This window comes from Oncorhynchus clarkii, chromosome 30 (assembly GCF_045791955.1).
Source record: "Oncorhynchus clarkii lewisi isolate Uvic-CL-2024 chromosome 30, UVic_Ocla_1.0, whole genome shotgun sequence".
Classification (NCBI taxonomy): Eukaryota; Metazoa; Chordata; class Actinopteri; order Salmoniformes; family Salmonidae; genus Oncorhynchus; species Oncorhynchus clarkii.
In genome coordinates this window covers 13,364,919-13,386,921 of record NC_092176.1, presented here as the reverse complement: position 1 = coordinate 13,386,921, position 22,003 = coordinate 13,364,919, and the positions used below count along the sequence as shown (strand labels likewise).

At 43.1% G+C, this 22,003-nt stretch overlaps 2 protein-coding genes and 1 pseudogene across 7 annotated transcripts; all 3 read left to right on the top strand.

Moving 5' to 3' along the window:
- Positions 1-2,673: 2,673 nt before the first annotated feature.
- LOC139389434 (beta-crystallin B3-like) lies at positions 2,674-5,347 on the top strand (annotated as a pseudogene).
- Positions 5,348-14,480: 9,133 nt separating this feature from the next.
- LOC139389615 (beta-crystallin B2-like) lies at positions 14,481-16,669 on the top strand. The gene is made up of 6 exons (XM_071136465.1): positions 14,481-14,588; positions 14,955-15,043; positions 15,292-15,410; positions 15,812-15,944; positions 16,042-16,184; positions 16,357-16,669. The coding sequence occupies exons 2-6, from the start codon at positions 14,981-14,983 to the stop codon at positions 16,532-16,534; spliced, it is 636 nt and encodes a 211-aa protein (XP_070992566.1). The 5' UTR covers positions 14,481-14,588; positions 14,955-14,980; the 3' UTR covers positions 16,535-16,669.
- A 325-nt stretch (positions 16,670-16,994) lies between these two features.
- LOC139389891 (cytoplasmic tRNA 2-thiolation protein 1) lies at positions 16,995-21,738 on the top strand. 6 transcript variants are annotated; one of them, XM_071136905.1, is made up of 4 exons: positions 16,995-17,122; positions 17,480-17,980; positions 18,345-18,883; positions 19,441-21,738. In XM_071136905.1, exons 2-3 carry the CDS (start codon positions 17,485-17,487, stop codon positions 18,878-18,880), a joined length of 1,032 nt encoding a protein of 343 aa, XP_070993006.1. In that variant the 5' UTR covers positions 16,995-17,122; positions 17,480-17,484; the 3' UTR covers positions 18,881-18,883; positions 19,441-21,738. The 6 variants fall into 6 exon arrangements, with proteins under 6 accessions (XP_070993006.1, XP_070993005.1, XP_070993009.1 ...); XM_071136907.1 differs by having other exon boundaries at positions 17,001-17,046; positions 19,441-21,737; XM_071136909.1 differs by having other exon boundaries at positions 17,058-17,154; positions 19,441-21,737.
- Positions 21,739-22,003: the final 265 nt, after the last annotated feature.

Genomic DNA, 22,003 nt, shown 5'->3' with positions numbered 1-22,003 from the left:
GCTTCTCACTTTGATGTAATTATTGGGATAAATGTTACTTTTACATTTCAGCTCAGACCCACCCTCTCCAGTCTGCAGTATTATGAAGTTCAATTGGTGTGTCTATTTCTGGTGTGGGGTATAACAGAGGTCGATAGTGTTTGGGGTAGGGAAGTATAGGAGAGGTAGTATACGAGAGATGGAGGGTCAGGGTTTGGTAAATTTAAGTATTCAAAACATTAAGAACACCTGCACTTTCCACGACAGACTGACCAGGTGAATTCAGGTGAAAGTTATGATCCCTTATTGTCACCTGTTAAATCCACTTCAATCAGTGTAAAAAAACAAAAATGTTTCCATGCTTATGACATTTCTAGGTTAGACTACTGCAATGCTCTACTTTCTGGCTACCCGGATAAAGCACTAAATAAAAACTTCAGTTAGTGCTAAACACGGCTGTCTTGACTAGAACCAAAAAAAATGATGATTAAAAAAAACCTACAAAGCATTACATGGGCTTGCTTCTACCTATCTTAATGATTTGGTCCTGCTGTACATACCTACACGTACACTACAGTCACAAGACGCAGGCCTCCTTACTGTCACTACAATTTCTAAGCAAACATTTTTATGGAATGGTCTGCCTATCCATGTGAGAGACGCAGGCTCTGCCTCAACCTTTACGTCTTTATTGAAGACTCATCTCTTCAGTAGGTCCTATGATTGAGTGTAGTCTGGCCCAGGAGTGTGAAGGTGAACGGAAAGGCTCTGGAGCAGTGTACTGCCCTTGCTGTCTCTGCCTGGCCGGTTCCCTTCTCTCCGCTGGGATTCTCTGCCTCAAACCCTATTACAGGGGCTGAGTCACTGACTCCAGTCACTGGTGCTCTTCCATGCCCCCCCGGTCATGCTGTTGCTCCAGTTTCAACTGTTCTGCCTGCGGCTATGGAACCCGGAACTGTTCACCGGACGTGCTACCTGTCCCAGACCTGCTGTTTTCAACTCTAGAGGCAGCAGGTGCGGTAGAGATACTCTGAATGATCGGCTATGAAAAGCCAACTGACATTTACTCCTGAGGTGCTGTCCTGTTGCACCCTCTACAACCACTGTGGTTATTATTATGTGACCCTGCTGGTCATTTATGAACATTTGAACATCTTGGCCATGTTCTGTTATAATCTCCACCAGGTACAGCCAGAAGAGGACTGGCCACCCCTCAGAGCCTGGTTCCTCTCTAGGTTTCTTCCTAGGTTCTGGCCTTTCTAGGGAGTTTTTCCTAGCCACCGTGCTTCTACACCTGCATTGCTTGCTGTTTGGGGTTTGAGGCTGGGTTTCTGTATAGCACTTTGTGACATCAGCTGATGATTGATTGATAGATGAGGGGGAGAAGACAGGTTGGAGAAGGATTTCGACACTTTCTAGAGTCCATGCCCCGACGAATTGAGGCTGTTCTGAGAGGGGGGGGGGGGGGGTGCAATCAGTGTATGACGTCGACAGGATATAGTGAAAGGACGTCAATGTTAGGTTCGTTTTTGGTGAATGGTTTGGTTCCCCATTGTGGGTTTGGTGATGTTATTGGGGAGACTGGTGAAGAGGTTTGGTTATGTCTAGACTGCTGGGTGTGGTTAGAGTGTATGCGTGGGAGAGGTGTGAGCCTGTGTACCCATTTGTGCTGAGTGTGGCTGTTTGCTGAATCCTCTTGGCTCCCTCTCCGTGTGCCCACACACCACGCACTGGCAGCCAGGCAGACGGGCAGGGGAGCGTGTGCCAACACATCTGCCTATTGAGAGGCAGCGTTATGGACACAATGTGAGCGACAGACTTGCTGTATCAACAGCTCCCCCTTTTCTGCTGTTGTGGCCATAAATAAACCATAAATACCCCCCCCCTGCCCTCCAACGGCTCAACCCCAAACACCAAGTGACACACAGAGAGAGAGGCTACCAAAACACAGCAGGCATATCCAGGTAAAAACAGCTTGGTTCTGCACAGCAGGATAACCAGGGTTTTCATTGACCTTTGAACTTTACATGAAAAGAAAAGGAGACTCCACAGCCATGGTTGTTGACAGGGATGGAGAAGGACAGGTTTAATGGAAGGGGTAGGAACCAGTGTTTAGTGTATTAGTGAGCTGAGTTGTTTGTAAAACGGGATTGATAGGTTTGTAGAGTTGGTTTAGACAGAATTTGGTATTCTTAAATGTTTTTATTATTAAGGTAAAGGTATGATTGAGCAAATGAGGAGTTTGCAGAATAGAGTATTATGGAATGTGTATTGTTTGTAGTGTTAGGTTTGATCGAGTCAGGGGGTTGCAGAACTGGTTATGATACAGACTGAGGCTTGCAGAGTTGTACATTATAGCTGAAATGTTGTGCATTAGGGTATGAGAATAACATGTATCTTCATGAGGGATGATTCTGGGCCCTAGTTATAGCCTACAGTCAGGAAAAACTCCTGGCCCCAGGACAAAGTTAGGGTAGATAAATAGTGGCCTCCTGGAGATAGAAAGGGTAGTACGCAGCCCTCAGGTCCTTATTCTCGGCTCAGTCTGCACCAAAGTGCTCTTCTGCTGTCTGAAGTGGACTCAAATGTTGACTGGTTCAAAGGAGTAAAATGATGTGTTGATACTGAGAGGACTGATGGTCATCATTGTGAAATGAATCCCATGATGGTGGTCTGTGTTTCTCCTGTCTCGGTCTCTCCTGATTGTGCTCCTGAAAGAGGAGTAACCAAGTGGACCAGGAGGATGTCGGAGCAGCAGAGCGCCCCTGAGCAACTGGCTGCAGGGAAGAGCCAGGGTGGAGCAGGAGCCACTTACAAGGTACTGTATCCTCCCTCTGTTGTCTGTGTATTTCTCCCTATACTCTTGTGATCTTTCTCTTCATATAATTTTCCCTCCTTTGCCCACTTCTCTATTTTCCATCTTCCCTGTTTTGTATTCCTAACTCCCCTAACATCTTTAAATTGGCAGCTTTACTTTGTCACTATGTCTCTCTTTCCTCACTCTGATCTAGGTGGTGCTGTTTGAATTTGAGAATTTCCAGGGTCGCAAGGCTGAGTTTTCTGCCGAGTGTAAAGATGTTTCAGAGAAGGGCTTGGAGAAGGTGGGCTCTGTGCTGGTTGAGTCTGGCCCGTAAGTACTGGTGCATTGGTGTCATTCACAGGCGCACACTTTCTTACACATAATGAATGTGTTTTCAGGCTCTGTTGTGTTAACAAAAAAATGAATACTGCATCTCTGTTACCACATACAGCCAAATACAACATCTTACATGCTGAGGAGAGAGATTCTAACAGCCTCCTCCTTCTCCTCTCTCCTGTCAGATGGGTGGGGTATGACCGCCAGGGGTTTGCAGGTGAGCAGTTTGTTCTGGAGAAAGGAGAGTATCCACGCTGGGACACCTGGACCAACAGCCAGTACAGCTATTCTTTCTGGTCCATGCGGCCTCTCAAAGTGGTGGGTAGCACTTACACAATGTCTCAACATACTCACTGACCATGTTAACATGTACACCATCTCACCGCTCTTCATTCCCTACCAATCTCAATCAACATTCTCTTACCATTTCAGCGCATATTTAGCCTCTCAGTACTCCCGTGTTTATCTCAACACTCTTTAACCATTGCAGAACGCCATGTACATCTCAGCAGACGGCTCTCATTGACTATCTGAATACTCAGTGATTACCTCAAGCCTCTATCTCAAGAGTCAGCTTTCAGTTACCAGCATAACACTGTCTGTGTGTGTACATCTCTCAATTTCTCCTCTTTAGGATAGTGCCGAACACAAGCTCCATCTGTTTGAGAGCCCAGGCTTCACTGGTAGAAAGATGGAGATTGTTGATGATGACGTTCCCAGTTTGTGGGGACATGGTTTCCAAGATCGCGTAGCAAGTGTCAAGGCTCTCAACGGAACGTAAGAGCTCCCTTTCACCCGCTCTCAAGTTCTTCCTGTTTCACCTGCCCTCTCTCACTCTCTGTCTTTTGGTATTTTGCGGTTTCTTTCATGTCTCACTTCATGTCTCATTTTTCTTCTCCTGTCTCAAATCAAATCAAACGTATTTATATAGCCCTTCTTACATCAGCTGATATCTCAAAGTGCTGTACAGAAACCCAGCCTAAAACCCCAAACAGCAAGCAATGCAGGTGTAGAAGCACGGTGGCTAGGAAAAACTCCCTAGAAAGGCCAAAACCTAGGAAGAAACCTGGAGAGGAACCAGGCTATGTGGGGTGGCCAGTCCTCTTCTGGCTGTGCCGGGTGGAGATTATAACATAACATGGCCAAGATGTTCAAATGTTCATAAATGACCAGCATGGTCAAATAATAATAATCACAGTAGTTGTCGAGGGTGCAGCAAGTCAGCACCTCAGGAGTAAATGTCAGTTGGCTTTTCATAGCCAATCATTAAGAGCATCTCTACCGATCCTGCTGTCTCTAGAGAGTTGAAAACAGCAGGTCTGGGACAGGTAGCACGTCTGGTGAACAGGTCAGGATTCCATAGCCGCTGGCAGAACAGTTGAAACTGGAGCAGCAGCACGGCCAGGTGGACTGGGGACAGCAAGGAGTCATCATGCCAGGTAGTCCTGAGGCATGGTCCTAGGGCTCAGGTCCTCAGAGAGAGAGAAAGAAAGAGAGAGAATTAGAGAGTGCATACTTAAATTCACACAGGACACCGGATAAGACAGGAGAAGTACTCGAGATATAACAAACTGACCCTAGCCCCCGAACACATAAACTACTGCAGCATAAATACTGGAGGCTGAGACAGGAGGGGTCAGGAGACACTGTGGCCCCATCCGATGATACCCCCGGACAGAGCCAAACAGGAAGGATATAACCCCACCCACTTGAGCCTGAAAACACATTCATTATGTGTAAGAAAGTGTGCGCCTGTGAATGACACCAATGTACCAGTACTTACGGGCCAGTCTCATGTCTCTCTGTTCCTTTGTTCTAGATGGGTTGGCTACATGTACCCAGGCTACAGGGGACGGCAGTATGTGTTTGAGCGTGGAGACTTCAAGCACTGGAACGACTGGGATTCCCCTGCACCACAGATCCAGTCTGTCCGACGTGTGCGTGACATGCAGTGGCACAAGAGGGGGTGTTTCACCATCCCTGCTCCTACCCCTGACCCAGCTCCTGCCCCTGCCCCTGCCCCAGCACCTGAACCCCCTGCCCCCCCTGCCGCCGCTGGGGCCAGCTGAAGAGGACTCTGATCCACCTCCCCCCACTGAGCCTCTTCCATGAGCCTCTTCCTACCATCAGTGCCTGCCCTCTGCCTCATCCTAACCATGGCAAATGCTGCTCCCGCTTAGTGAGAAGTGCTATGTATGTTTTAGTGGCGAATAAAGTTTGTTTGACCAGAAATTGATTGTGTTTGTTGGTGCTGTTTCTATTGTTGGTACAGGCTTAAGAATGGACAGAGATCGGCCTACTTATTCATCTTATCATATTTCTCAGATGCCAAATCACTGTGTCTTGTTTGCAACGAAACTGTCCCTGTTTGCAAACAATTACATCTGAGACATCATTAGGAATCTGAGCATGGTAGTTTCAAAAGTTAGGCCTACCTTTCCACCCCAGAGTAGGTTCTAGCGTAAGCTTTAACGGATGGCTACTCTTCTTCTGTGGCTAAACCCAACGAGAGAAGGTCACAAGTATTTCCCTAAACGCTGTCTGGGTTTAAATATATTCTATTGAAAAGAAAGTGAATTGTTTAATCAATTGATTGTGGCAGCTTAAAAATCATTATTTAACCTGTCTCCTCCCCTTCATCTGCACTGACTGAAGTAGATTTAACTAGTGACATCAATAAGGGATCATAGCTTTCACCTGGATTCACCTGGTCAGTCTGTCATGGAAAGAGCAGGTCCTTAATGTTTTGTACACTCAGTGTAGATCACTTTATACTGTATAATTGGATCTATTTTATTTTAAATCTTAAACTAACGAGTAGGCTTGTGCTTTTTGCCACTTTCTATAATAAAAGGTAGGCCTATGCCTCTCATACCCCCTCAATTCAAGTATTGGTTTTAACTTAACTGCCCTTCACTGACATGGAACGAGGTAGGCTATTTAAATCTATGTACAGAGGTCTACCTCTTATTTCTTAAATAGTACGAAATGGGCTCCAACACAAAGCTGTCTTATTTTTAGTAAAGTCTCATAAAAATGAAGATGGTTTAAATGTATTATGCCTTCTCAAATTTGTCTACTTTCAGCACCATGGACTGTCCATTTCCGATTGTGCCGCAGCTGCTGCTACAAGTTTCAGCACCACAATGTAAGTTCCTCGAATCTGGACAGTGGAGGCTCCTCAGAGGAGGAAGGGGAGGACCATCTTCCTCAGGGAATTTCATAAAAGATGTGAAACATTAAAAAAGTTATAGTTTTTAGATAAAAGTATACTAAATATATTCACGTCACAAATAATTGATTAAAACACTTTTTTGCAATGAAGGTCTGAAGTAGCCTCAACAGCCATCTGTAGGGTAGCGCCATGGTGTAGCCGGAGGACAGCTAGTTTCCGACCTTGGTATATTGACTTCAATACAAAACCTATGAGGCTCATGGTTCTCACCCCCTTTGATAGACTAACACAGTTATTATGACAACTTCTGGAGGACATCCTCCAACCTATCATAGTTATTGCAGCATGAACTGACATGTTGTCCATCCAGTCAAAGGATCCGAGAATGAATATAGTACTGAAAGCATAAGCTACAGCTAGCTAGCACTGCAGTGCATAACATGTGGTGAGTAGTTGACTCAAAGAAAGAGAAAGGCAATAATATAACAGTTTTTAACAAATGTATTTATTTAAAAATGAAGGAGATGCAAGAGAGAGAGAGAGCTAGCTATATTTTGTTGTAATTTATTGCCACCGGGGCCCGCTGGTGTAATTGCTAAACTGCTTGCTGACTTTACACTGTACTGCATGATTGTAGCGGGTTTACTAACGCGTTAGTTCTAGCAACTATGTTGACTATGACATTAGCTAATATGGTGAAAACAATGTAGGCTGTGTGTGGCGGTTAGCGGTTATGATATTAAGGTTTGGCTTGGAAAGTTATTTTAGCCTGGTCATAGACAGCTAATGTGTTGTGCTCTGAAGTCCACACGTGAAGGGAAAAGGTGAGAGGAGGAGAGTGCGTAGATGCGAGAAGGAATTCTACAATGAGCAGAATGTTCATGCTGTTTGTATGTGGCTACTATGAAAGTGAACTGTGTTTGCGTGTGACCAGGGGTGTCTTCATTCCGCCGATTCTATTGAAAAATATTTCTTAAACGGAAGCAACTGTTGGACTAATGATTACACCCTAGATCAGCTTGGAAGTTCTTAGACTACTTATCATATTTAAATGGTTATGAACAACATGCCCACTGTCAATCAAACATGGGTATTGTCCTATCAAGGTCAAACACTTGACAGGGAGAGATGTATGCGCATTGGGTCTGAATAGAGGCCTCTATTCATAGAGGATAGACCAGCCCCTCAGTGGTGGGTCATTCTTCTCATTCTCTGTACCTGGCTCAGGTGAGGCCTGCATCAATGTGCTCTTCTGCTCTCTGTGATGGAAGCAGAACTTGACACTGATACGGTGTAAAAAATAAACATTTATTTTTAGAGTATTGATGGTCATCATGGTGAAATGTTCAGGTTTCAATGAAATCCCCAAAAAGTTTTTTTCTGTTTGAAATGTGCTATGGTAGAGTAGATGACACTTTACAATATTAACATTGTGGGCATGTGCTACTTACTATACAGTATTATTATGCAAGAATATCCATTTGTTTTATAGGTATCCCTCAATGCATTGCTCAACCCCTCTACGTGCATTTTACATGTTGGATTACTCCCTCACCCATTTACTTTGGTTGCCGATATTCTAATACCTTCATGTCAGTGCTGTCTTGATCCATATAAAAGCTAAGGTGAAACATTGCTATTTTAGAGTACTGCACACAGTGACAATCTTGATGGAGGGTCAGAGGCCAAGAAGACACCTGGGAGGAAATGGTCCCACCATCTTTGCACTACAACTCCTGATAATAAATGCAACTGCTTGGGACTGCCACCATGAACGTGTGTATTACACTGTTGTCCAACGTAATAAAAGAGAATCTATTCAAATTGGTACTTGCAAATTGCGATGTAGCCCATGTAAACAGTCTATGCACATGTCCTAATTACAGTACCAGGAGTCGACTGTATACGTAGGAGCAGCCAATCGCTGGCTCTTACATCTGGTGCATAATTCGGACAAAATGTCCAGTATATTGGATGTGTGCAAACTCTTCTCCTCCGTCAAATACCTTCCACTGAAAAGTATGAAGTTGTCTTTTGAAAGTTGTCTGAGTGATGTGTTTTGGTGTTGCCTCTGATCACCCTACATAATGGAAATACTGTAAGTGGCTGATGAAACTAGCTCAAGATGAAAATGATCAGAAAGTGTATTCCAGCAACCAACAATCCCTAGCCTAGCTAACGTTAGCCATCTAGCCAGAATTCGTAACATATCATACGTTTTAAAATTGGTAACGATTGTACATTTTGCAAATTAGTAACATATTGTACATTTTACAAATTCATAACATATCTTATGAATTGTAATTCATAACATATCATATAAAATGGGTGATGGACATCCACAAATTAATACATACCATGCGAAACGTAACATATCACACTAAATGGAGTGACTCCGATTTACCTGCAGAATAATACGAAATGCTCTGAGACCAGGTTGCAGCACTAGGTCTACCTCTGATTTCTCCAACCATGGGCCTACCGCTGCTCCAGTTTACCACTGTGTCACATTCATTACCTCCAACCAACTATAAATACTCTACCAACTATATTAACTTCTACCAATTGACAATAATATCTACATGCAATTTCCTCCAGTCACTGCATTCAACCAGTGAAACACTAAACCCTCTTGTTGACAGCTCACATTGGTGTGCAACTCTGCTCTTCTCTTCTGCCAACTGGAGAAAGCTGGCTTGTCAACGTTTTTGTCAGCTTGTTACAAATGACCCCTGGAATTGAAAGCTTCCATCTTTGGTAATAAAAGGAAAACTGTTAAATTATGCATTGCTTGCACTCAGAGTAAATGATGGTCATGCGCCATCACAATCCATCGCAACCTTTGCTCTCTCTGTACCACTACTCTCTCCTCTTCTATCCTATCATCTCTCCCTTCTGCTCAAGCCTTCTGTCTACTGAGGCCTGGAACATACTCTTCTCCTTTTCCCCATCATTTTACTTTAACATAGGTTGTTTTGACAGATTTACATGTACATTCTACACACATTTTACATACATGGCACTTTTATTTATTTGATTTTTTTACAGTAGTTAAATAACAAGAAGAAAGTCATTTGATACTTTGATATACAGTTGAAGTTGGAAGTTTACATACACTTAGGTTGGAGTCATGAAAACTCGTTTTTTAACCACTCCACAAATGTCTTGTTAAACTATAGTTTTGGCAAGTCGGTTAGGACATCTACTTTGTGCATGACACAAGTCATTTTTCCAACAATTGTTTACAGACAGATTACTTCACTTATAATTCACTGTATCACAATTCCAGTGGGTCAGAAGTTTACATACACTAAGTTGACTGTGCCTTTAAACAGCTTGGAAAATTCCAGAAAATGATGTCATGGTTTTAGAAGCTTCTGATAGGATAATTGACATCATTTGAGTCAATTGGAGGTGTACCTGTGGATGTATTTCAAGGCCTACCTTCAAACTCAGTGCCTCTTTGTTTGACATCATAAGAAAATCAAAAGAAATCAGCCAAGACCTCAGAAAAACCTCCACAAGTCTGGTTCATCATTGGGAGCAATTTCCAAATGGCTGAAGGAACCACGTTCATCTGTACAAACAATAGTATGCAAGTATAAACACCACGCAGCCATCATACCGCTCAGGAAGGAGACGCGTTCTGTCTCCTAGTGATGAACATACTTTGGTGAGAAAAGTACAAATCAATCCTAGAACAACAGCAAAGGACTTTGTGAAGATGCTGGAGGAAACAGGTACAAAAGTATCTATATCTACTGTAAAACGAGTCCTATATCGACATAACCTGAAAGGCCGCTCAGCAAGGAAAAAGCCACTGCTCCAAAACCGCCATAAAAAAGCCAGACTACAGTTTGCAACTGCACATGGAGACAAAGATTATACTATTTGGAGAAACAAAACAAAAATAGAACTGCTTGGCCATAATGACCATCGTTATGTTTGGAGGGAAAAGGGGGAGGCTTGCAAGCCGAAGAACACCATCCCAACCGTGAAGCACAGGGGTGGCAGCATCAGGTTGTGGGGTGCTTTGCTGCAGGAGGGACTGGTGCACTTCACAAAATATATGGCATCATGAGGGAGGAAAATGATGTGGATATATTGAAGTAATATTTCAAGACATCAGTCAGGAAGCTATGCTTGGTTGCAAATGGGTCTTCCAAATGGACAATGACCCCAAGCATACTTCCAAAGTTGTGCCAAAATGGCTTAAGGACAACAAAGTCAAGGTATTGGAGTGGCCATCACAAAGCCCTGACCTCAATCCAATAGAAGATTTTTGGGCGGAACTGAAAAGGTGTGTGCGAGCAAGGAGGCCTACAAACCTGACTCCGTTACACCAGCTCTGTCAGGAGGAATGGGACAAAATTCACCCAACTTATTGTGGAAGGCTACCCTAAACGTTTGACCCAAGTTAAATAATTTAAAGGGCAATGCTACCAAATACTAATTGAGTGTATGTAAACTTCTGACCCACGGGGAATGTGATGAAAGAAATAAAAGCTGAAATAAATCATTCTCTCTATTATTCTGACATTTCACATTCTTAAAATAAAGTGGTGATCCTAACTGACCTAAGACAGGGAATTTTTACTTGGATCAAATGTCAGGAATTGTGAAAAACTGAGTTTAAATGTATTTGGCTAAGGTGTATGTAAACTTCAGACTTCAACTGTACATTACATCTAGATAGTACCTATACATCGTGTTTTCAGTCATAATTTTTATAGATCATGAGCTTTAAAACCCATCCCTCAGCTACTCTCAGTCCATCCCACCTATCTTCATAACCAACCTCATACGATTGCCATGAGCCATATATTTTTCAACTGTGCTGTGATGTTTCACAAATTCTGAAGCTGTCTAATTGCATACATACTATCTACAGATTGTAAGTAAAAGATAAATATTTTTACTAAAAGTATTATTATATTGTTGATTGATTGACTATGGTTTTCCAAATCTCCCAATAGTGCTATTTGTAAGGTTAATTTTAGATCATTGTTGTGATTTTTTTTAAAGCCATTCCTGAACATGTGACCAGAAACAAGCAATAGCAAAATAAGTGATCTAATGTTTCTGTCTCTTCAAAGCTGACATGGTTGTATGCCCCATATACATAACATTATGTTTGTGACAAGAATTTTGTATAATAATTTAAATAGAAAAACTCGTAAGTTTTGAATCAAGCGTTGTTTTGTATATCAGTTTATAAACCATGTACCACGGAATCGGCACATCGAAAATCTCTTCCCAACTATTTTGCGCCGCGGTCAACATCTTGGTCCTCAAGAAAAATTTATATTTGTATTTATTTAGTCAATGTTGGTCTTTAATAAACAAACCAGTTTCCTATCTGTCTTTTCTGGAAGATGAAACTGGAATTGCAACCAGTTTTTATGGCTTGTTTAAGGGCAATATTTTGAAAAAGGGGTGAGAGGTTGTAATCTGGATAAAGGGAAATAGGCCATTTTTGAAGGGATGAAACATTTGTACTAATCTCCTCGAGAACCAGTTCAGGTTTAATTATCATTTTTGTATGACTTATGCTTTTCGTGATAGGTTTAATGCTTCAATATTTACTAAATTTATCCCCCGAACTCATATTAATAATATAAATAAGCATGTTTTATTTTGTCTGGCTTGCCTCCCAAAGTGAAATATATTTTGCTCAAATAATTTAAAAGACAAATCGTTCAGCGTAGACAGTGCCATAAGTAAATAGGTCAACTGGGATGGATATGATTAAATAATTAATCAGGTTAAATTTTCCACAAATAGACAGGTATTTATTTACCTTTCCATGGTAGCAAGATCGTATCTATTTTTGCAAATTTCTGTTAAAATTTTTTGGAGTAAATTCCTTTGTTTCTTTCGAACTATGTCCACTTCACTGTAAAACCATTTTATTGGTCAAATACACGGTAGGTTGGCAGCGCAGGTCCTAATCCAGGCACTTGTCATCTCCTGTTAAGGCTACTGCAACTCCCTGTTGGCTGCGCTCCCTGCTTGTGCCATCAAACCCCTGCAATTTATCCAGAACGCCGCAGCCCTCCTGGTGTTCCCATGTTTTCCCTGTAAAACCATTTTATTGGGGTGTGCTTCTCCGCACACCCCTCTGGCTTCCAGGCGACGCTCGCATCCACTACAAAGCCATGGTACTTGCCTACAGAGCAGCAAGGGGCACTGCTCCTCCCTACCTTCAGGCTATGCTCAAACCCTACACCCAAACCTGAGCACTTCATCCATCCAGCTCTGGCCTACTAACACTGACTTTGCTGATAACTACTTTTGATGGAAAATGTATACTGAGCAAAAATATAAATTCAACATGTAAAGTGTTGGTCCCGTGTGTCATGAGCTGAAATAAAAGATTCCAGAAATGTTCAATATGCACAAAAAATGTATTTCTCTCAGAATTTGTGCACAAATTTGTTTACATCCATGTTAGTGAGCATTTCTCATTTACCATGATAATCCATCCACCTGACATGTGGCATATCAACAAGCTGATTAAACAGCATGATCATTACACAGGTGTACCTTGTGAGTTTTGAGGGAGCATGCAATTGGCATGCTGAATGCCATTTCTCTACCATAAGCCACCTCCATCGTCGTTTTAGAGAATTTGGCAGTATGTCCAACCGGCCTCACAACTGTAGACGTGTAATCACACCAGCCCAATAGCTCCACACACAGTTTCTTCACCTACGGGATGGTCTGAGACGGGCCTCCCAGACAGCTGATGAAACTGTGGGTTCACACAACCGAAGAATTTCTGCACAAACTCTCAGAAACCATCTCAGGGAAGCTCATCTGCCTGCTCCTCGTCCTCACCAGGTTCTTGACCTGACTGCAGTTTGGCATCGTAACCGACTTTAGTGGGCAAATGCTCACCTTCAATGACCACTGGCACGCTGAAGAACTGTGCTCTTCATGGATGAATCCCGGTTTCAACTGTATTGGGCAGATGGCAGACATCTTGTATAACATCATGTTGGTAAGCGGTTTGCTGATGTCATTGTTGTGAACAGAGTGCCCCATGGTGGCGGTGGGGTTTTGGTATGGGCAGGCATAAGCCACAGGCAACGAACACACAACTGCATTTTCTCAATGGCAATTTGAATGCACAGAGAAACCATGACGAGATCATGAGGCCCATTGTTGTGCCATTCATCCGCCGCCATCACTTCATGTTTCAGAATGATAATGAACGGCCCCATGTCGTAAGGATCTGGACACAATTCCTGGAAGCTGAAAATGTTCTTGTTCTTCCATGGCCTGCATACTCACCCGACATGTCACCCATTGAGCATGTTTGGGATGCTCTGGATTGACGTGTACAACAGCGTGTTCCAGTTACTGACAATATTCAGCAACTTCGCAAAGCCATTGAAGAGGAGTGGGACAACATTCCACAGGCCACAATTAACAGCCTAATCAACTCTATGCGAAGGAGATGTGTCACGCTGCATGAGGCTAATGGTGGTCACACCAGATACTGACTGGTTTTCTAATCCACACCCCTACCTTTTTTTAAGGTATCTGTGACCAACAGATACATATCTGTATTCCCAGTCATTTGAAATCCATAGTTTAGGGCCTAATTAATATATTTCAATTGACTGATTTCCTTATATTAACTTTAACTCTAATTGTTGCATGTTGCGTTTATACTTTTGTTCAGCGTACTTGCTAGGACTGTGATAGGTGGTTGTCTCTCCAAGCTATCTTAAGATGAATGCACTAATTGTAAGTCACTCTGGAAAGAGCATCTGCTAAATGACTCAAATGTAAATGTATAAAGTAAACTATCTCTAATAGAAATGATTGCTAATAACGACCCAATGACTGTTTACTATGTTAACCATTATTCCTATGTAAGAGTTAACTGAAATACTAGGTTTTGTGAGTTAAATCAGTCCCTTTCTATCAATTTGGCACTCTCCCTTCTCTATCTCATTCTCTTACTCTCTCCCTCTCTGGTGGTCCAGGCATACAGGCAGCTCTCATTGTAAGTGTGGGACTCTTGGCACTGGTTGTGCTGAATCATGTGGATATCGAACAATGACCGGCTGGGCAAAATTGACAACTAATGAAATAACTTTGAGGGGGAGTGAGAAGGGGGGCCAGGTAGAGCGGTGACCCCACAGTCCCGTCTGCTCGGCCTATTGCAGGCTGATCTGGAGGGTGGCTTGGATGCAGAGGAGTGTTGGCAGAGTTTCCACCCCTGAGCGCGCCGTATATATTGAGCTCAGCATGCCATCACAAACACACTGGCACAGACACGTACTGGTAAGAGATTCACATCCATCGCTCTCCACATTATTCATTTTTAAAATAATTTTGATCCAACTTTGTCTAGATTTTTTAAACAAACAGGTTAGTTTATTATTTTATGTTGGGATAACATAATTCTTTGTCATTATACATAAAACTATTTAACTTACAAACAAATAGATTAACATGAGGACGGTTTCAATTTAACTATTTTTGTTGGACATTATTTTGGGAGGGGATTTTTTTTTTTACATGCATGAGAGAACCAGCTTCGTGCAGAATTTAACTGCAGATTTTCTGGCACTATTATTTAATGTTTTTGCTGCTATCCTATCAAACTGCAAACTACTGGACCCTAAAAATATGTTATTCTCTGTACAGTTTCATCATAACCCATCCGGTTCACTATGGCCACAGACCACCAGAAACCTGCATCCAAGCAGCAGCAGCCAGGCACTAGTGCTTTCAAGGTGAGGGGGAGAGGGGGAGAGGGGGAGGGGGAGGCAGAGGAAGGGCAGGGCAGAGGAGGGCAGGAAAGAAGGATGGGTAATGGTGGGGCAGGGCATGATAGATCAGGGACAATGACACACTGCAAGATTTTTCAAAGCAAAAGTTACACAGTACTCAACATAATTTCCCGATACAACTTGAGATGCTGACAGGGCGAGCATTGCAAGGAGACCTAAACATACATTTAGTCTCTCCCTGTCTTCCACAGTTGATCATCTATGAACAGGAGAACTTCCAGGGGCCTTGCCATGAGCTGACTGGTCCCTGTAACAACCTCCAGGAAGCAGGCGTGGAGAAAGTGGGCTCCATACTGGTGCTGTGTGGACCGTAAGTGTGGCTCAGAGATAGTATGATAGAGAGAGGGAAAGAGAGAGAGGAAGTATGAGGACCAAGATGTTGACCGCGGCGCAACAAAAACAGAATGATAGACGGATGGAAACAAAGCGGGTTAGATAAAGGTGTGCGATTGTCTGTGTGTGTGGTGGGAGTGGGTAAATATGGTGTGATTATCAAACAATAGAAAAATAAATGGGATTGGTGATTGGACAAATTAAAATGGTCCTGTACAGGAAAACAAACACTTCCAAACCATTCCATAACACAAATATAGTCACTTGCATTGTGCACAAGGAATATTATGTTCATTCACCTTTAATCTTGTTTTTGCCATCCTTCACTTTCCCCCTCCATCACCTTGTGCCCTCCTCGCCTTTACTTGTCTTTCTCAGATGGGTGGGATACGAGCAGGCTAACTGTAAGGGGGAGCAGTATGTGTTTGAGAAGGGGGAGTATCCTCGCTGGGATTCCTGGACCAACAGCAGACGTAGCGACAACATCTTTGCATTCCGCCCCATTAAAGTGGTAACACAGCACCCCCTTCGCTACTACAACACAAATCAGCCATTTTGTAGATTCTCTGTGACTGTTTCTTATGGTGTGTTTTCTATTCTCCTCATAGGACAGCCAGGAGCACAAGATTGTCCTTTATGAAAACCCCAGTTTTGCGGGGAAGAAGATCGAGATCATAGATGATGATGTCCCCAGCTTCCACGCACACGGATATCAAGAGAAGGTCTCCTCTGTCAGAGTTCAGAGTGGCACGTGAGTCTGTCTGCCAACAGCTGTTATATCTGCCCCAAAATGTACCATATTGCTATTTTCTCCTAATTGCATGTATTGATCTTATCTCCACGGCTTTCTTCTCTAAATACTTTTCTAATTTTTGTTTCTCCCCCATTCCATGACTCTCACGCCTCTGTTGGTTGTGTACCAGTTGGGTGGGGTACCAGTATCCAGGCTACAGAGGCTATCAGTACCTGTTTGAAAAGGGTGAATACAAGGACAGTGCTGAGTTTGGTGCCCAGTTCCCTCAGATCCAGTCTGTCAGGCGCATCCGAGACATGCAGTGGCACCAGAGGGGAGCTTTTCACCCTGCCGCCGGCGCCAACTAAGCTTAAATGACTCTTTCCTGCACCAAGCCCTGACCCCTACAACCCTGCTCCTTCACACACTTCTCCCCCCTCACCTACTCAAAATTAGCACCATCCTTTAAAACAAACTAATAAATCCTGGTTGCTTACATTTCATGTGGTCGTGTGACTCAACTTTGTTCTCCTGTATTGTTTATCTGAACAGAAAGTGTACCTTTCAATTACTGAGCCACAACAGCATATATTGCTTTCCAGACCAAAATATGTAGGTGGGAGAGTGATTGGATGATGAATAATTGCATTGGTATCAAATTTAAAACTGAATATGTGACTTGGTCCAATTTCATAGGAGCTCCTTAAAAGTCCACAGATAATATCGAACCTCATCATTATATGAAACAAAATGCTACTGAGGAATCCAGTAACTGGAGGACATATTGTATTATTATAATAGTATGCTGTGATTGGTTACCCGCCAAGCATTGACATCATTTCCTGTAATGAAAATACCGGAAAAGAAAGAATAACATGAGGTAGCGTCGGTAAAATACTATTAGCAACAAGTTTAGACATATTACACAGAGCTACGATCACTGCTAGATAGTCTGGGTGAGACTTTACATACTTTCAATTGGAGTTTGGTAACGCATTTCGATACTTTTAGAACCGTTTAAGTAACTGCTATCTAGCTAGCATATTTAGCTAACTTTCAAGCTGACGTTACTGTATCTATCAAGCCGCTCATCAAAGTAGGTGATACTAGCTAGATAACTAACCGAAACGGGCATATTATTGCTAGCTAGATAACTGTTATTTGCACAGGTTGTCCAGTATTCTGCAGAACACTTAGCTATCTAGTAGTCTGTTGACATCCTATAACTCGTATAACACAGATAAACACTTCAACCTTGTAAGGGGTCATTTATGCTATTGCCTTCATATAGCAAACTCTCCTGTCATCCACAGTTAAGATGCCAGTCCTCTGTAGCAGTTGTGCTGAGAAGCGTGCAGTGCTAAAACGTCCAAAGACGGCCCATTCCCTGTGCAAGGAATGCTTCTTCTGGGCCTTTGAGGAGGAGGTGCATCAGACAATAGTCTCAGCGCAGCTCTTCAAACATGGAGAAACTGTGGGCATTGGTGCCTCAGGTGGGAAGGACTCCACTGTGCTGGCACATGTCATGAAAGTCCTAAATGAGCGCTATAACTACGGCCTGAAACTACTGCTACTGTCAGTGGATGAGGGCATCACAGGTTACCGTGACGACTCCTTGGAGACAGTGAAGAGGAACCAGCAGCAGTATGAGCTGCCTCTGAAGATTGTGTCCTATGAGGAGCTGTATGGCTGGACCATGGATGCCATAGTGAAGCAGGTTGGACTGAAGAACAATTGCACTTTCTGTGGAGTGTTCAGAAGGCAGGCGCTGGACAGGGGAGCCATGATGCTGAAGGTTGATAAGATATGTACAGGTAATATATAACAAGCTTATTTTATCTCTTATTTTAGATGAAGGTGGACTTTTTAAAATAGTCCCTCCAGAGTTTTGCGATTCTTCCATCAGCGCAACTAGAAAAAGGGGCTCTCAATTTTAACCAATCAACCATTTTATACTTTTACAGCCTAAATGGTTTGATCAAGCAACAAGTCAACTTCGTCGGTGCATTTTCGTGACAAATTAGATCAAACTAGCACAAATTGCCATGCAAAATGTAATCATTGCCTCAGCAAAATCAAGCATTTTGGCCTGCAACTATCACAAAAAAAATCTCTGTCAAATCCTGGAGGGACTGATTTTAAAATGCTGTTCCTGTGTGTGTCTGATTCTGTTCTCAGGTCACAACGCTGACGATGTGGCAGAGACAGTTCTGATGAACGTCCTCCGAGGAGACATCGCCCGTCTGCGTCGCTGCACTGCTATAAGCACAGCGAGCGAGGGCGAAGGGGTGGTGCCACGCTGCAAGCCCCTCAAATATGCTTATGAGAAGGAGATTGTCCTCTACGCCTACTTCAAGAAGCTGGACTACTTCTCCACAGAGTGCATCTACTCCCCCAACGCTTACAGAGGCCACGCCCGCACCTTCCTGAAAGACCTGGAGGCTGTGCGGCCCAGCGCCATCATGGACGTCATCCACTCTGGGGAGAACCTGTCAGTGAGGGAGGGCGTGAAGATGCCCGTTCAGGGGACCTGCGGCCGCTGTGGCTACATCTCCAGCCAGGCGCTGTGTAAGTCCTGTGTGCTGCTGGAGGGCCTTAACCGCGGCCTGCCCAGACTAGGAATCGGAAAGCACCACCGTCTCCACGAGAAGATCCTCTCACAGCAGCCTCTGACCCAGGAAGAGGAGAGGAAGCTCAAGGCTGTGGACTTCTGAGAGGTGAATAGGCAGAACGTCTTAGGATCACCACCATTGTTTCTGTTAAGTGACACTTTGAAATGAGTGACCCAAGATGACGCAACCAGATGTTGAGTTGTTTTAAAGGTTCAGCTTGGAATTGAAGTAGGAATGTTACGTTGCCTCTAATGAAAGAGTGGCCAGCGTTTTCCTTTGTCAACCACTCAAATCAAAAGTTATTGGTCGTGTACACAGATATCCACACCTTGCTATTGGATTTCAACATTGCAGAACCCATTTTCTTTTTGGTAACTTAAGTTTGCAATTGTAATTTAGAAAATAAAGACACATGGCATGGACAAAATTATTGGCACCCTGGAGCTAGTACTTGGTTTCACTGCCCTAGGCCCAGATAGCTACAATAAGCATTGTTGGCAGTTATCAATGAGCTTGCTGCACCTTCCTACTGGCAAATTTGGCCCAATCTTCAGCAGCAAACTGCTCTAATTGTTCAATGTTTGAGGGGTTCCCTCCACCAACTGTTGTTTCCAGCTCTCGCCATAGGTTATGGATGTGATTCAGATCTTTTCTTTTCACAGGCCACTCCTGGCCCGGTTTCCCGACAGCGATGGAACTTAGGCTTACGAGTGTATTAACGATGCATCTTTCCGACAACGGCTGAAGATGTAATATGAGTTTCCCAAAACACCACGCAGAGAGAACGCTCACTAAGTGCGTCGTTGAGGCATGTGACGATACTGATAGAATCAAAAGAAAGGTAACACTGCTCTCGGATCAGAATTCTCCATTCAAATCTGACCTTAACATTCAAATTATTCCACAATACTGACAACGGATCAGCTCTTAGAGATATTATCACCTAAGGCTACAAATATTGAGGCGGCTTATTCTAATGCTCACCCTATAATAATGCATTAAATCAAGATTTGGCACATCATTAAATATATTGAGGAAAAAATTAGACAGTAGTGTACAAATAGCAAAATGGAAGTCAATTAATTGAACATGAAATATATTTCAGTATGATTGAAAGAGGCCTACAGGCTACTGAATTTCTATTTGAATGCAGTCATCTCAGTTGGAATGTGAAGCATCTTTCTATACGTTGATTGTTTGTATCAATTGCAAAGACATTGGCAACTTTGTATTTGTAGTCAACGTTGTTCTGAAGTTATCGGTGGTTACAGAGAGATGGATAAACCATGTGATTCAAGGTTCAGCAGAGATCCTCTGTATAACGGGAGGGCAAAAAAAGCGTCTAACGACAAACTTAGCGGTCCTGCGAGTGGTCTGAGGCAGGCATTAGATTACAAGTGTTTTAAACGCAACGTTAATAACGATGGTTTTGGGAAACGGCTCAGAGATTTTAACGATGCTCCTACGAAGGTTCTAGCTATGAACTTAGCCTTAAGATGCTTTTGGGAACCGGGCCCTGAGCAGTCCAGCAACTCTTCTTGAACCATTCCTGGGTACTTTTGATGTGTGTTTGGGGTCGTTGTCCTTCTATATGACCCACAACCTTTAACAGAAAGATTTTTTTTGTGGACACTGGATGATTATTGGACTCTAAAACACCTTGGTAATCTGCCGATTACGTGATGTCTTGCACACATTCAAGGCCCCCAGTTTCCTAGGCAGCAAAGCAAACCCACAGCATTTTTCGAACCTCCCCAATTTTTTGATTGAAGGGAGGGTGTTGTTTTCTTTGAATGCTTTTGCCATTGGTGAACATAGTAAGACACGACTGCTGGGAGACAAGAAAGCCTGGTGGAACTTCTCCAAACAAGGCAAAATCCTGGGGGAAATGTTATGTGGTGTTTTTACTGACAACCAAATCAAGCATTCAATGAAAATAACTCTCTACAATCAAAGATGAGTGAGGTCTGATGATTCTGTGGGGTTGCTTTGCTGCCTCGGGTACTGGGGACCTTGAACGTGCAGGCATCATAAAATCAGCAGATTATCAAGTGTTTTGGAGTCCAATGTACAACCCAGCATCCAAAAGCTGTCTCTGCATTGAAGGTTGTGGGTCTTCCGGCAGGGTAATGACCCCAAACACACAACAGAAAGCACCCAGAAATAGTTGAAGAAAAGATGCTGGACTGTTCTGGAGTGGCCAGCGAAAGTCCAGATCTGAAATAGGGAATCATTTAAGAAAAGTCCAAGGATGCCAATGTATATTTGGCTGCAACTGTAAATGATCTGTATAGACAGTATATGAATAGAAAGGTGTGTACAGCAGTAGTTGTATATGATGAGCCATGACTAGAATACATTATGTAAACATTATTAAAGTGACCAGTGTTCAGTGACTATGTGCATAGGGCTGCAGTCTTTAACGTGCAGGGTAGAGTACCGGGTGGTAGCCGGCTAGTGACAGTATCTAACGTTCAGGGCATGGTAACGGGCTGATGGCCTGGAGCTGTTTTTCAGTCTCTCGGTCCCAGCTTTGATGCACCTGTACTGTCTCCACGTTCTGGAGCACGTGTCGAGCTCATTCTACGGTGGGCCGAGTGTCTGCCGATTTTTACTCCTCGCTTGTGCTTTATTGATGAATTAAGGTCACTAATTAGTAAGGAACTCTGCCGAACTTCGCCTGGTTGTCTAGGTCTTAATTGAAACTTAACCTGCAGACACTCTGTCCTCTGTGGAATGAGTTTGAGACTGCTGTTCTAGGGGGTAGCGGTTGAGCAGGGTCTAAATGGTGAAGTGAGAATGATAAATGATGTCTTTCTTGCAATTTCTGGAATCCAAATGCAATTTACATTCAGCTATGTGGTCAGTGAGTCAGTGCATTATGAAACTTCTGTCAGCTGATGATTGAAATACAAGTGAATTTTGTATGGTAACTGTATATTAAAGCTATTCAACTTTTGCATGGCTTCTTCTGATTTTAGTCTCTGACACATACTTGTTAGGATGACTTTTTTTCACAAATTGGAGGGGGGGGGGAAACCCTACCTGAAGAAAAAAAAGTATGAAAATATGTGGAATTTACCTCCATACTGTCTTGTAATGTTCAATTAATATGCTACTATGCATATAATAACAATATAGGTAGGAGTAGCTGCTGTACATTATGTATTGACGTGTGTAACAGTGTTTCATCAGTCGCGCTTACAATGTTTTCATGTAACAATG

Bases quoted from the DNA above. Each gene is read 5' to 3' on its own strand.
- LOC139389615 (XM_071136465.1), top strand. From the start codon at position 14,981: ATGGCCACAGACCACCAGAAACCTGCATCCAAGCAGCAGCAGCCAGGC. The intron at 15,044-15,291 runs GTGAGGGGGAGA...TGTCTTCCACAG, and splicing joins CAGGCACTAGTGCTTTCAAG to TTGATCATCTATGAACAGGA. The intron at 15,411-15,811 runs GTAAGTGTGGCT...TGTCTTTCTCAG, and splicing joins ATACTGGTGCTGTGTGGACC to ATGGGTGGGATACGAGCAGG.
- LOC139389891 (XM_071136905.1), top strand. From the start codon at position 17,485: ATGCCAGTCCTCTGTAGCAGTTGTGCTGAGAAGCGTGCAGTGCTAAAA. The intron at 17,981-18,344 runs GTAATATATAAC...TTCTGTTCTCAG, and splicing joins GGTTGATAAGATATGTACAG to GTCACAACGCTGACGATGTG.